The sequence below is a fragment of the Bos grunniens genome, chromosome 7 (assembly GCF_055505025.1).
Source record: "Bos grunniens cultivar Pamir isolate PY7600 chromosome 7, Bosgru_T2T1.0, whole genome shotgun sequence".
In the NCBI taxonomy this organism is placed as follows: domain Eukaryota; kingdom Metazoa; phylum Chordata; class Mammalia; order Artiodactyla; family Bovidae; genus Bos; species Bos grunniens.
Genome location: NC_141171.1, coordinates 8,531,120 through 8,545,147, shown reverse-complemented (window position 1 = coordinate 8,545,147; position 14,028 = coordinate 8,531,120). Strand labels below are relative to the sequence as shown.

The window sequence follows — 14,028 nt, the reverse complement described above, 5'->3', positions numbered from 1 at the left end:
TGTGTAGTGTGAGAAGTCCTGAGACCAGGGGTGCTGAACTGATATATTCCAAGATGACTCATACAGAGGCCATAACTCAGTCAACAGAAGGATTTATTTAAACATACAGGACAGTCTTGCAACAATTTCAGAAAGTGCTAGAGGAACATAGTACAGATGAAAGACTCCCGTGACCTACAATTTCAGCAGCATCAGGAGGCCACCTTGGTCCTCAACATCCTCTGACACCACCAGTCCTCACTCTACCTCTTGTCCATTACCCTCCACACACTGGCTTCCTTCCTTTAAACTAGAACATCTTAAACAAGCACCAGCCAGGGCCTTTGCACTGGCTGTTCTCCCTGCCAAGCACACACTTGATATATTCAAGGCTCCTGCTCTCTCTTCATTGAGGTCTCTGCTCAAAGTCATCCTATCTGCATGCCTTGCCTGAACACCTATAAAAAGTAGCACCCCCTCTTTATTCTTTCCCCTTACACTTGCTTTCATTTTTTCATAGTCTCTGTCACCATCTGACACGCTGTACTTTTTTATTTCCTATATTCTTTCTCCATGACTGGATTTTAGGAGAATTGGTTTTTCAAGACTATATACTCTGCCAAATCCAAGAACAAAATACTGAAATTAATTTTTAACCACAAAATATAAGTGGTAGCATTTCAGTAATGTGAGGATGCAAGTTAAACATGTCATTTTCCCCTTTCTTTGTAGTCACCTCCAAAACATGGGACAAAGGAATTTAACAAGACCTTCAGAATTTCTTCTCCTGGGATTCTCAGAGGAATCAGAACTACAACCCCTCATATTTGGGCTTTTTCTCTCCATGTACCTGATCACTGTGTTTGGAAACATACTCATCATCTTGGCCATCAGCTCAGACTCCCACCTCCACACCCCCATGTACTTCTTCCTCACCAACTTGTCCTTTGTAGACATCTGCTTCACCTCCACCACCATCCCCAAAATGCTATGGAACATCTACATCCAAAGCCAAGTTATAACCTATGAAGCCTGCATCACTCAGGTGTATTTTTTAATGCTGTTTGCAGGGTTGGATGACTTCCTCCTGACAGTAATGGCCTATGACCGCTTTGCAGCCATCTGTCACCCCCTGTACTATACGGTCATCATGAATCCAAAAGTCTGTAGAATTTTGGTTCTGGTTAGCTGGGCCATCAGTGTCCTGCATTCATTGTTACAGACCTTAATGGTGTTGAGACTGTCCTTCTGTGAAGAGTTGGAAATCCCTCACTATTTCTGTGAACTCAATCAGATGGTCCAACTTGCCTGTTCTGACAGCTTTCCCAATGACTTGGTGATATACATCACAGCTGTGCTGCTAGCTGGTGGTCCCCTCACTGGAATCTTTTACTCTTACACTAAGATAGCGTCTTCCATCCACAGAATTTCATCTGCTCAGGGGAAGTATAAAGCATTTTCCACCTGTGTATCTCACCTCTCAGTTGTCTTCTTATTTTACTGTACAAGCCTAGGAGTGTATGTTAGCTCTGCTGCTACCCACAGCTCCCAGTCAAGTGCAACAGCATCAATGATGTACACTGTGGTCACACCCATGCTGAATCCTTTCATCTATAGTCTAAGGAATAGAGACATAAAGAGGGCTCTGAAGGCATTCTTCAGAATGGCAGCTATAAAAAGGACACTTGTCCTGAGATAAAGAAAGGCACATAATTGAAGGATTCAGAGATCCAGTGCTTGAAATTGCAAATCTTTGATCAGATTCTTTGATCTGGCTGTGAAAGTAGAACTTGCTCCTTCTATTTATTTCCTGGAATTTTCATTTATTTTATTTCAACATATCCATACAGTTTATGTCACTCACTTTATTGAAATGTGTGCTCACTCTCTTTCATATACAAGAGTTTTTCTGTTTTATGGTTTTCCCACTTTCTCAGATTTATTCTCAACCTTGGATCTGAACAATTGGGAAATTCCCATTATCCTATGAAGAGATGTGTTTCTTAAGAACAATTTGTTCTCAAATAAAATATAAAGTGTCTTGCATATGTTGTCACATGTGTGCCTCCTCTACAAGTGGTTGTGCTTTTGTGTACTTTACAGTACAGTGCTTTATAGGGTAAGTAACTCTCTTTATTTCAATCTGAGGATGTCCAGAAGCAAGCATAAAAGCAGTGGTGATGTTGTTGGTACTGCTAAGAAGCACCGAGTAAAAATGATGGAAACGAAAATGAAAATAACTAAGATACTGGAGAGAGGAATTGAAGGAATTGGAGGACCAGAGAAAAGACTAAGACAAGAGAAAGAAGATGTAACTGAAGAACCAGAGGGAATCACAACACAGAAAATAGCTAGGGGATTTTCTTTATTTAAGAGGGCACTTGATGCAAAGAGTCAACTCATTGGAAAAGACTCCAGTGCTAGGAAAGATAGAGGGCAGGAGGAGAAGGGGTGACAGGATGAGATGGTTGGATGGCATCACCGACTCAATGGACGTGAGTCTGAATAAACTCTGGGAAATGGTGATGAACAGGAAAGCCTGTTCAAGAGGGAGGGAATATATGTATACATGTAGCTAATTTACTTTGTCATACAGCAGAAACTGAGCTTTTCTTGTGGCTCAGATGGTAAAGAATCCACCTGCAATGCGGGAGACCTGGGTTCAGTCCCTGAGTTGGGAAGATGCCCTGGAGAAAGGAAAGGCTACCTACTCCAGTATCCTGGCCTGGGGGATTCCATGGACTCTCCAGGGGGTCTCACAGAGTCAGACACGACTAAGTGACTGAACAACAAGAACAAATTAGTTTTTGAGGTGCAGGACCTGAATGTAGAATGGTACACGAAGGTTGCAGCAGCCATTCAGAATGCAATCCAGTACTGCCATGTCATCTCTGATGGGAGAAAACGCTACACCAAGACATCAGCAGATTGTTTTTTCAAGTGCTAGCCGTGTCCAACTCTTTGCAACCCCAAGGACTATAGTCACCAGGCTCCTCTGTCCATGGAATTCTCCAAGCAAGAATACTGAAGTGGGTTGCCATGCCCTTCTCCAGAGGCTCTTCCCAAGCTGGGATCAAACTCAGGTCTCCTGCATTGCAGGTATATTTTTTTACCATCTGAACCACCAGAGAAGGCAGAGAATATTGGAGTGGGTAACCTATCCCTTCTCCTGGGGAACTTCCTGACCTGGGAATTGAACCAGGGTCTCCTGCATTGCAGGCAGATTCTTTACCAACTGAGCTACCAGAGTAGCCTGGGACCTATGAGGGAACTTTTTTTCAAAAGGGTAGATCAAATGAATCCAGCAAGGAATCAGAACCTGTGCCATCAGCATCAGGTATGAGTGAAATTTCAGCTTCCATCTCCTACTGCTAATGATCCTTCAGCTCTACCATCTCCAATCTCCTCTCCCTCCTCCAGTTAATAATTCTTCTTGTCTGTTCACTCAAAGCCAAAGCCTATATGCCAGCTACTGTGCTCTACTACTACTTCTCAAGGCACTATACAGTAAGCTTAAGATGGTTTTCTTTATGTTTTGTACTTGTTTTTCATGTGTTATTTGTGTGAAAAGTTGTATGAACCTATTATAGTGATGGTGGTGGTTTAGTCACTCAGTTATGTTTGACGCTTTGTGACTCCATCAACTGTAGCCTACAAGGCTCTTCTGTCCATAGGATTTCCCAGACAAAAATACTGGAGTGGGTTGCCATTTCTCCAGGGAAACTGATTATAGTATAGTACTATGTAACTGATTGTGTTCATTGGGTATGCTAATTATGTTGGACTTCTGAACAAATTGGACTCATGGACACACTCTTGGAAAGGAATTCATTCATATCTAGGAAACTTACTCTATTATATTCCTGTTTCCCCTTGAAAATTTCCAGTGCTGCCCACTCACAAGTTTTTCCATAGCTCTAAATTAAACACCTCACTCTTTCCTAAAGTTAGCCATAATAGAAAAAAAACAACGAATGTACATTTGAATATCATCCATTAGAAGTCCTCATTATGATCAGAAATCTCTTCAATTATTATGATCAAAGGGCAACTGACAAGAGAGGTTAATTCCTTCCTAGCCTGTAATTCAGACTCACCAATTTTTCTCCCCAAGAATTTATTTTATTCCAATCTCTCCTGGTTTCCTGGAAAGTAACCTCAATGAAATCACATTTTAATACAGTTTTTTGAAGTAAACCTGAAAAACAGAATGATCGTGAATGATGTCTTAAATATTGATGCAAATGCCAGAAATAAGAAATAGCAGATGTTTACAATTCACATTTGTTTACTTTGATTGTTGTATCAGTAAGCTCTCCAGTAAGTTGTCTCCTCATGGTGAATAGCTTTCTGTGCTTTGCAAAAGCTTTCAAGTCTAATTAGGTCACATTTGTTTATTTTTTTCTTTTATTTCCTTTGCTTGAGAAGACAGATCCAAAAAAATATTGCTATGATTTAGGTCAAAGACTGTTCTACCTATGCTTTCTTCTATGATTTTTATGGTTTCCAGTCTTACCTTTAAGTCTTTAATCCATTTGTGTTTATTTTTGTATATGGTGTGAGAAACATTTTAATGTAATTCTTTACATGTAGCTGTCCAATTTTCCCAGGACCACTTGTTGAAAGACTCTTTTTTTTTTTTTTTTAATATCCTTACCTACTTTGTCATAGGTTAGTTGACCATAAGTGTGTGGTTTATTTCTCAGCTCTCTGTTCTGTTGATTGTATGTGACTGTACCATGCCATTTTGATGACTGTAGCTTTGCAGTACAGCCTGAAGTTTAGGAGAATGATAAACCCAATTTCGTTGTCATGGGGATTTTTTTTTTTTTTTTTTTTGGTTGGTTGGTTGATTGGCTTTGTTTTGCAATTGCTTTGACTATTCAGATTCTTTTGTGGTTCCGTATGAATTTTAGCCATGTATGTGTTTTAGCCCCTCAATTGTGTCCAACTCTTTGTGACCCAATGGACTGTAACCCACCAAGGCCCCTCTGTCCATGGGGTTCTCCAGGCAAGAATACTGAAGTGGGTTGCCATTTCCTTCTCCAGAGGATCTTCCTGACCAAGGGATCAAACCTGGGTCTCCTGCATTGCAGGCCAATTCTACACCATCTGAGTCACCAGGGAAGCCTTGAATTTTAGGAATATCTATTGCATTTCTGTGGGAAATGTCGTAAGTATTTTGAAGTATTAGGAGTGGATACTAGAAGTAGAGAGAGTGGGCATCCTTGTCATGTTCCTGAATTTAGAGGAAAGACTCTTAGCTTTTCACTGTAGAATATGAGCTTGGCTGTGTTTAGGTCATAAATGCCATTTTTCTGAGACATGTTCCCTCTATACCCACTTCAGATATGCAGATGATACCACCCTTATGGCAGAAATTGAAGAAGAACTAAAGAGCCTCTTGATAAAAGTGAAAGAGGACAGTGAAAAAGTTGGCTTAAAGCTCAACATTCAGAAAACGAAGATTATGGCATCTGGTCCCATTACTTCATGGCAAATAGATGGGGAAACAGTGGCTGACTTTACTTTTCCGGGCTCCAAAATCACTGCAGATGGTGACTGAAGCCATGAAATTAAAATTCGCTTACTCCTTGGAAGGGAAGTTATGACCAACCTAGATAGCAAATTCAAAAGCAGAGACATTACTTTGCCAACAAATGTTCGTCTAGTCAAGGCTATGGTTTTTCCTGTGGTCATGTATGGATGTGAGAGTTGGTCTGTGAAGAAGACTGAGCACCAAAGAATTGATGCTTTTGAACTGTGTTGAACTTCTCCAACTGGTGTTGGAGAAGACTCTTGTGAGTCCTTTGGACTGCAAGGAGATCCAACCAGTCCATCCTAAAGGAGATCAGTCCTGGGTGTTCATTGGTAGGACTGATGCTAAAGCTGAAACTCCAATACTTTGGCCACCTGATGTGAAGAGCTGACTCATTTGAAAAGACCCTGATGCTGGGAAAGATTGAAGGCAGGAGGAGAAGGGGACGACAGAGGATGAGATGGCTGGATGTCATCACTGACTCAATGGACATGGGTTTGAGTGAGCTCCAGGAGCTGGTATTGGACAGGGAGGCCTGGCATGCTGCGGTTCATGGGGTCGCAAAGAGTCTGACATGACTGAGCGACTGAACTGAACTGATACCCACTTTGATGAGGATTGTTATCATGAATGGATGTTGAATTTTATCACAGATTTTTTTTAATGCATCTACTTTTAAAAACTTTTTACTGTGATATAATTGATTTACAGACTTCCCTAGTGGCTCAGATGGTAAAGCGTCTGTGTACAATGCGGGAGACCCGGGTTCGATCACTGGAGAAGGGATCCTGGGAAGATCCCCTGGAGAAGGAAATGGCAATCCACTCCAGTACTATTGCCTGGTAAATCCCATGGACAGAGGAACCTGGTAAGCTACAGTCCATGGGGTCGCAAGTAGTCGGACACGACTGAGCGACTTTACTTAATTGATTTACAACACTGTGCTAATTTCAGGGGTACAGAGAAGTGAATCTGTTATACATGTATGCGTATACACTCTTTCTAGCTTTTTTCTCATGTAAGCGATTACAGAGTATGAATAGAGTTCCTTGTGCTATACAGTAGGTCCTTATTAGTTATCTATTTTAAATATGTGTGTGTTAGTCACTCAGTAGTGTCCAACTCTTTGCGACCCTATAGATTGTAGCCTGCCAGGCTCCTCTGTCCATGGGATTCTCCAGGCAAGAATACTGGAATGGGTTGCTATTTCCTTCTCCAGTTTTAAATATAGTTGTGTATTTATGCCACATGCAGATTATTTTTTATGTGTTTGTGGGCAAGGTGGGGTCCACATCCTCTTACTCTGCCATCATAATCTCCTCCTCCAAGATTTCATCATTATATAGCTGAGTAGGATTACATTTTACATACATATGTGCCTTCTTCTTTATCCATTCATCCAATAATGGGCACTTAAGTTGTTTCTATATATGGCTATCAAAAATAATGTTGTGATGGACTTAGGGGCACATATATCTTTTCCAATTTGTGATTTCATATTTTTAGGATAAATAATCAAATTGGAATAGCTGGATCATAAGGTAATTTTATGCTTAATTTTTTGAGCAGTCTCCCTACTCTTTTCCATAGTAGCTGCACCAATTTACAGTCCCATTAAGAGCATGGATATAAATGGAGAATAAATTTACAAGAAAGAAGTAACCCACTCCAGTATTCTTGCCTTGGAAAGCCCATGAACAGAGGAGCCTGACAGGCTACAGTCCATGGGGTTGCAAAGTGTCAGAAATGACTTAGCAACTAAACAACAATAATACCTTTTAATTTGTTGAATACCTTTCAATTTGTCTTGATTATATACATATATATATATATATCTTCTTTGAATATATCAATTCAAACTTTTTCAGAAGTATATTGTTTGATGTGATTCATGGGTCCTTGTATTAAAAAGATAGAATTGATTATGCATACGAAATGAATTCATTCACTTCTCATTCAAAAGTTCAGGTTAAGACAATTCGGTGTGCATAAAATGTAAAACTATATCCTCTGTATCCTAGACACAGAGTATGGGCAGGAAAAGTAGACATATCGGGAATTAGCTGGTGGAGGGATGTACAGTGATGTAGGATGCTTTTCTAAGGAGAAGCATATTTGACTATGATGAATGAGATCCAGACCTAGAATGCTGGCAAACATTTCCCTGCAACAGCCCTTGATGAGGCATACATTTCAGTGTCTCCTCCTTCTTAATATTCAAATAAAAAAAATTTATTACATCAAAATTGTATGCCAAAGAGCTTAACCTACAATTATTTCATTACATATAAGATTAAATATATGCATAGAATCGTTTGTTTCAGTTCTGTTCTGTTCAATTCAGTCACTCAGTCATGTCTGATTCTGTTACCCCATGGACTGCAGCATGCCAGGCTTCCTTGTCTTTCACCAACTCCCAGAGCTTGCTCATACTCACGTCCATCTGGTCGATGATGCCGTCCAACCATCTTATCCTCTATCATCCCCTTTTCCTCCTGCCTTCAATCTTTCCTAGCATCAGGGTCTTTTCCAATGAGTCAGTTCTTTGCATCAAGTGGCCAAAGTATTGGAGCTTCAGCTTCAGCATCAGTCCTTCCAATGAATATTAAGGACTGATTTCCTTTAGGATTGACTGATATGATCCGGTAGAATCATCAGCCCATTACTTCCTCCTTTTAAACCTGACTGTTCAACTTCTTTGCTTTCATATAGCAAATTCAGCAAGTTTTTGTTCTTGTTTTTTTTTTTTAATATATGCTTTCAAACTAGAAATTGGATTTTTATGATCAAGATTGCTGTTCGCCCTTAGATATGTCATGTATGTATACAATTATTTGTGTAGAATGTCTGAGAATTTAATTTTGTGTGGTAAAACCTGCATCAGTCATCTTATGCTCTCTCCAATTTTTTTTAACTGATGGAATTGAGCCATCACTTAAATATTCTTCACTTGCAAATCCTTGCCTTAAACAAAAAAGAAAAGGGATGTTCTTCTTCCTACGTGGTACAGATAAATCACACTTTTGCATATTTTGAACTACTTTCCACATCTCTTACTCTTTATGGCCCTTTTGTTCTAGACCTACTCTAAAAGTTGCATCATGTTCAGCCCCATTTGAAAACTTCTCTTCTTTACATTTGAATAAATATCACCCTTATTTTCCATATGCATATTGGATTCCATATGTTTCTAAGAGGAAATTCTAACTTAGTGCTTCCATCTCATAACAACTTGCTGTCGTATTATCTCTTTCAATGTCTTGTTATAAAAAATTGAATTAGTAATATTGTTATAATTATCATAACCTTTTCTTTAGAATTTGGTTTTGGATTTTCCATTAATTGTCTCTCATATGGCTTTATTAATATTGAATTTCACAAAATTCAGAAGGTAAAAAACATATATGAAGTTTTTTTGTGACTTGAAGTTTCAGCAGCAGGAGGGAGCCCACCTGGTTCCTCAACATTCTCTGACACCATCTCTCCTCACTCTCCCTCCTACTCATGTCCCTCACCAGACTGGCTTCCTTTTCTGGACTGGGACATCTTAAACAAGCACCTTCTTCAGGACCTTCAAATTAGCTGCTCACTTGCCAAGATGCACTGCCCCAGGTATGCTCATGGCCCTAGTTATGTCATCCTTGAAGTCTCTGTTCTAATAACACCTTGTTCATAGGTCTTACCTAAACATACATGAAAAATCACACTCCCTTTTGACTCTGTACATCATACCTCCTTTCTTTTTCTTCATACCACCCACCACCAGCTGTCATGCTACATAATTTTTGCTGGCTTATATTCTTGGACTATTAAGAAATCTGACCACCGAAGAATTGATGCTTTCGAACTGTGGTGTTGAAGAAGACTCTTAAGAGCCCCTTGGACTGCAAGGAGATCCAACCAGTCCATCCTAAAGGAAATCAGTCCTATATTCATTGGAAGGACTGATGCTGAAGCTGAAACTCCAATACTTTGGCCACCTGATTCAAAGAACTGATTCATTGGGAAAGACCCTGATGCTGGGAAAGACTGAAGGCAGGAGAAGGGGACAAGAGAGGATGAGATGGTTAGATGGCATCACCGACTCGATGGACATGAGTTTGAGCAAGCTCTAGGAGCTGGTGATGGACAGGGAAGACTGGAGTGCTGCAGTCCATGGGATCACAAGGAGTCAGACATGACTGAGTGACCGAACTAACTAATTACATAGAATGGAGTTTTTTAAATATTAAGTTATGCAGTCCCTATATAGTACTAAAATCCATACAACTCTTATAACAAACATTTTCTAATGAGGGACTTCCTGGCAGCTCTTAGCTGGTGCTGTAAGTATGAAGTTCCTGTTTTGCCAAAACTGTCATAAATCCAAGCACAACACAGTCCAAAGTTTTATATTAAGGAATAAAGTTATCCCAATTTTGAAGACGGGAATGCTAATTTTCTCTAGACGTGAAGGGCTGTGGCTCACCAGGAGTGAAGTCAGTGCCTTGATTAGGGATCTAACCAAGACAGTCCTCAAGCTTAGACTCTGGAGAAAATTTGAACTCAGAGACGGGGTGAGGTGTTGAGACCTTAAGGCTTATTCCTCTGGAAGACTGGTGAATTTATTAAAGAAGTAATAAACACTGAATACTGAATTCATCTGGCTTGCAACATTGTGTCCCAGACACAGAGTATGAACTGGAAACGTTTCCATTCTGTCCAGACCACTTTCCCACAGGGAAATCAATTATTAGAGATAGTAGTTACAAAAGGGAAACATGCTAACTAGCAGACATAAGGAGCCATAAATATTTCCTGTGCTGCAGTCCCTCCGCCTGTGCAACCTTGGACTAGATTGGTTGGTGCTTGCAGAGTCAGAACTCTAGTTGGGGGACCAATACCTGACTCCACAATCTAGTCTGTAGACAAAGTCTCTGTCTCTATTAAGATGAGTTGGGCCATGTATGTTGAGATCTTGCTATCAGAAACTCCACCCAGGTGAGTTCAAGAGATCAGTAAATACTACAAGAGACAGTCAAATGGAATGACAGCCACAGATATTGACCTGAATTCACCTAAGCACCAATGTAGACTAAACACAGAGTCATGATCACTGCAGTTGCTTGTTGTTTTGACTGATAAATTAACGGATTATTTCACTATGCATAGAAGTGAATACTGAACTCAACAATCCAGGAGTCAACAGTGACCATTAAATGATGGACATGGAAGCCCAATAAGAACAGGGAATGAGAGGTACAAAGTGCGTTCAGTAAAAATGGGGCATAAGTACAAGGTTACTTTGTAATTAACAGATATAGGTTACCAGCTATGGAGGGATGTACAGTGAAGTAGGGTATTTTTCAAAGAAGTGCATTTCACTATAATGAGTAGATCCAGAACAAGGAATATTTTTTTTAATTTTATTTTATTTTTAAACTTTACATAATTGTATTAGTTTTGCCAAATATCAAAATGAATCCATCACAGGTATACATGTGCTCCCCATCCTGAACCCTCCTCCCTCCTCCCTCCCCATACCATCCCTCTGGGTCGTCCCAGTGCACATAGTTAGCTCAAGGTTTGAAAAAAGTTAAGTTCAGGTGGAATCAGGTGTTTTCATGGCAACACAGAATTTTAAAAGAAACTGCCTTTTAATTTTGTATAGAGAAGGGGGAAAAGGTCTCACACTTGTAGTTTGTTTCCTCCTGCCGGTTAAGAGAGATTTAAAAATGGCTGGCACTTGCAGCCTATTTCTTCCATTTGGAGACCCCTAGCCTTCCTGCCTTGTTACCCTCTCAGTTGCGACTGAACAACAATGATTCTAAACTTTTCATTTGGTATTTGGTTTTGCATTTTCCTTCAATTGTCTCTCATATGGCTTTTTCTAACAGTGAATTCCTTAAAATATAGAAGAAACATAACATGGATGAAGAACTCCTTTGTGACTTGATGTTTCAGCCGCAGGAGGGAGAACACCTTGTTCCTCAACATCTGACACCATCTCTCCCCTCCCTCCTGCTCATGTCCCTCACCAGACTGGCTTTCTTTTTTGGACTGGGACATCTTAAACAAGCACCTTCTTCAGGACCTTCAAATTAGCTGCTCCCTTGCCAAGATGCACTGCCCCAGGTATGCTCATGGCCCTAATTCTGTCATCCTTGAGGTCTCTGATCTAATAGCACCTTGTTCACAGGTCTTGCCTAAACAGACATGAAAAATCACACTCCCTTTTGACTCTCTACGTCATACCTCCTTCCTTTTTCTACATAACACCTGTCACCATCTGATATGCTATATAATTTTTGTTGGCTTATATTCTGTCTCCAAAATGGGATCTTAGGAGCTTTTGTTTTTAGCAAACTACATTCCCTGCATAGACAGTACTTTGGACATTGTTACTATTCAACTTATATTTTTCAGATGCATGAAAGAATTTCTCACTAAAACTCTGAATATGTGACATCTTGGGGAAAACACTGACTCTTAGACAAGTCTGCTAATTAGAGATGACACAGGAGTTTACCTCGTGAAGTGTGAAAGTCGCTCAGTCGTGTCCGACTCTTTGAGACACCATGGACTAGACAGTCCATGGAATTCTCCAGGCCAGAATACTGCAGTGGGTAGCCTTTCCCTTCTCCAGGGGTTCTTCCAAACCCAGGGATTGAACCCAGGTCTCAAGCGTTGCGGGCAGATTCTTTACAAGCTGAGCCACAAGGGAAGTCCAAGAATACTGAAGTGGGTAGTTTACCTAAAGTACACAAAATCTGTGAACAAAATATTGACATTAATATCTTTATGGGAAAATATAAAAGATAGCAATTCAATCATGTGAGGAATGCCCATTTGTGTGAAAATAGTCACGTAATTTTCCCCTTTCCTGGTAGTCAAACCACCAAATGGAACCAAAGAACCTAATGGGGGTTTCAGAATTTCACCTTCTGGGATTTTCAGAGGAACCAGAACTTCAATCTCTCATATTTGGACTTTTTCTCTCCATGTACCTGATCACTGTGTTTGGAAACCTGCTCATCATCCTGGCCGTCAGCTCAGACTCCCACCTCCACACCCCCATGTACTTCTTCCTCTCCAACCTGTCCTTTGTAGACATCTGCTTCACCTCCACCACCATCCCAAAGATGCTGTGGAACATCCAGACCCAGAGCAAAGTCATAACATTTGAAGGCTGCATCACCCAGGTGTATTTTTTCACACTCTTTATAGTACTGGACATTTTACTGCTGACTGTGATGGCCTATGACCGCTTTGTGGCCATCTGCCATCCCCTGCACTACTCAGTCATCATGAACCCCCAGCTCTATGGATTGTTGGTGCTGGTGTCATGGATCATCAGTATCCTGCATTTCTTGTTAGAAAGCTTAATGGTGTTGAGACTGTCCTTCTGTACAGTCTTAGAAATCCCCCACTTTTTCTGTGAACTCAATCAGATAATACAACTTGCTAGTTCTGACCCCTTTCTCAACAACATACTGATATATTTTGCAGCTGTCCTACTGGCTGGTGGTCCCCTCTCTGGTATCCTTTACTCATATTATAAGGTACTTTCCTCCATACATGGAATCTCATCAGCTCAGGGCAAGTATAAAGCATTTTCCAGCTGTGCATCTCACCTCTCCGTTGTCTCCTTATTTTATTGTACAGGTTTAGGAGTGTACCTTAGCTCTGCTGGTACCCACAGCTTACACTCAAGTGCAACAGCCTCGGTGATGTACACCGTGGTCACACCCATGCTGAACCCCTTCATCTACAGTCTGAGAAATAAAGACTTAAAGATGGGTCTGAAAATACTCTTTGAAGAGGTAGCTCTAAAATGTCATTTTGTTTTGGGGCTTAAGAAGTGCCCATGATAGCAGAGCTCAAAACCTGTGCCAAACATTGCCAGTCTTTGATCATATTGTGGAAGTAGAACATTGCCATTTTTATTTTCCTTGGAATTTCTATTTTGATTTTGACTTCACACAATGTGTACCACACACTCGTGTGTTTTGTCATATCTGTGATATGCATGATTTTTCCCTTTTTCATTTTCATACTCTCACAATTGCATTTCCAATCTTGGATGTGAAATATATGAAAATACCCATTTATCTCAAGAATCTACATGGATCTCTTAATTATTTCCTCTGAAATAAAATATGTCATATTGAGTATTTTTTATTTTGTTTGACTAAAAGAAATAATCATGAGCTGCATCATTCCCATAAGTGGGAAGAAAACTTCTTGGCAATCAGAACTATTTATAAGTCTACGACAGATGAAAATCTGAGACCATCATTTCTAACTTTTGCAAAAATCATTCTTTACATATCACTACATTAATTGCTCTTTTTGATAATCCAAATTTAACAGACTAGTTGTTATCACTGAGCAAGAGTATTTTCTACTCATTAAGCTCTTATTTTCTGTACAGCCTTGAGTCTACTCTGTCTACTATAGCCTTGAGTCTACTCTGTCACTAGAAATATCTGACAATAAAATACATCTCTAAGTGGAATCTACTCTGAAGT

At 40.1% G+C, this 14,028-nt stretch overlaps 2 protein-coding genes across 2 annotated transcripts; both read left to right on the top strand.

The window, feature by feature from the left end:
- The first annotated feature begins 711 nt into the window (after positions 1-711).
- LOC147368254 (olfactory receptor-like protein OLF4) lies at positions 712-1,678 on the top strand. The gene has a single exon (XM_086413437.1). It carries the CDS (start codon positions 725-727, stop codon positions 1,676-1,678), a length of 954 nt encoding a protein of 317 aa, XP_086269563.1. The 5' UTR covers positions 712-724.
- Positions 1,679-12,399: 10,721 nt separating this feature from the next.
- Positions 12,400-13,368, top strand: LOC147368253 (olfactory receptor 7A17-like). The gene has a single exon (XM_086413436.1). The coding sequence runs from the start codon at positions 12,400-12,402 to the stop codon at positions 13,366-13,368; it is 969 nt and encodes a 322-aa protein (XP_086269562.1).
- Positions 13,369-14,028: the final 660 nt, after the last annotated feature.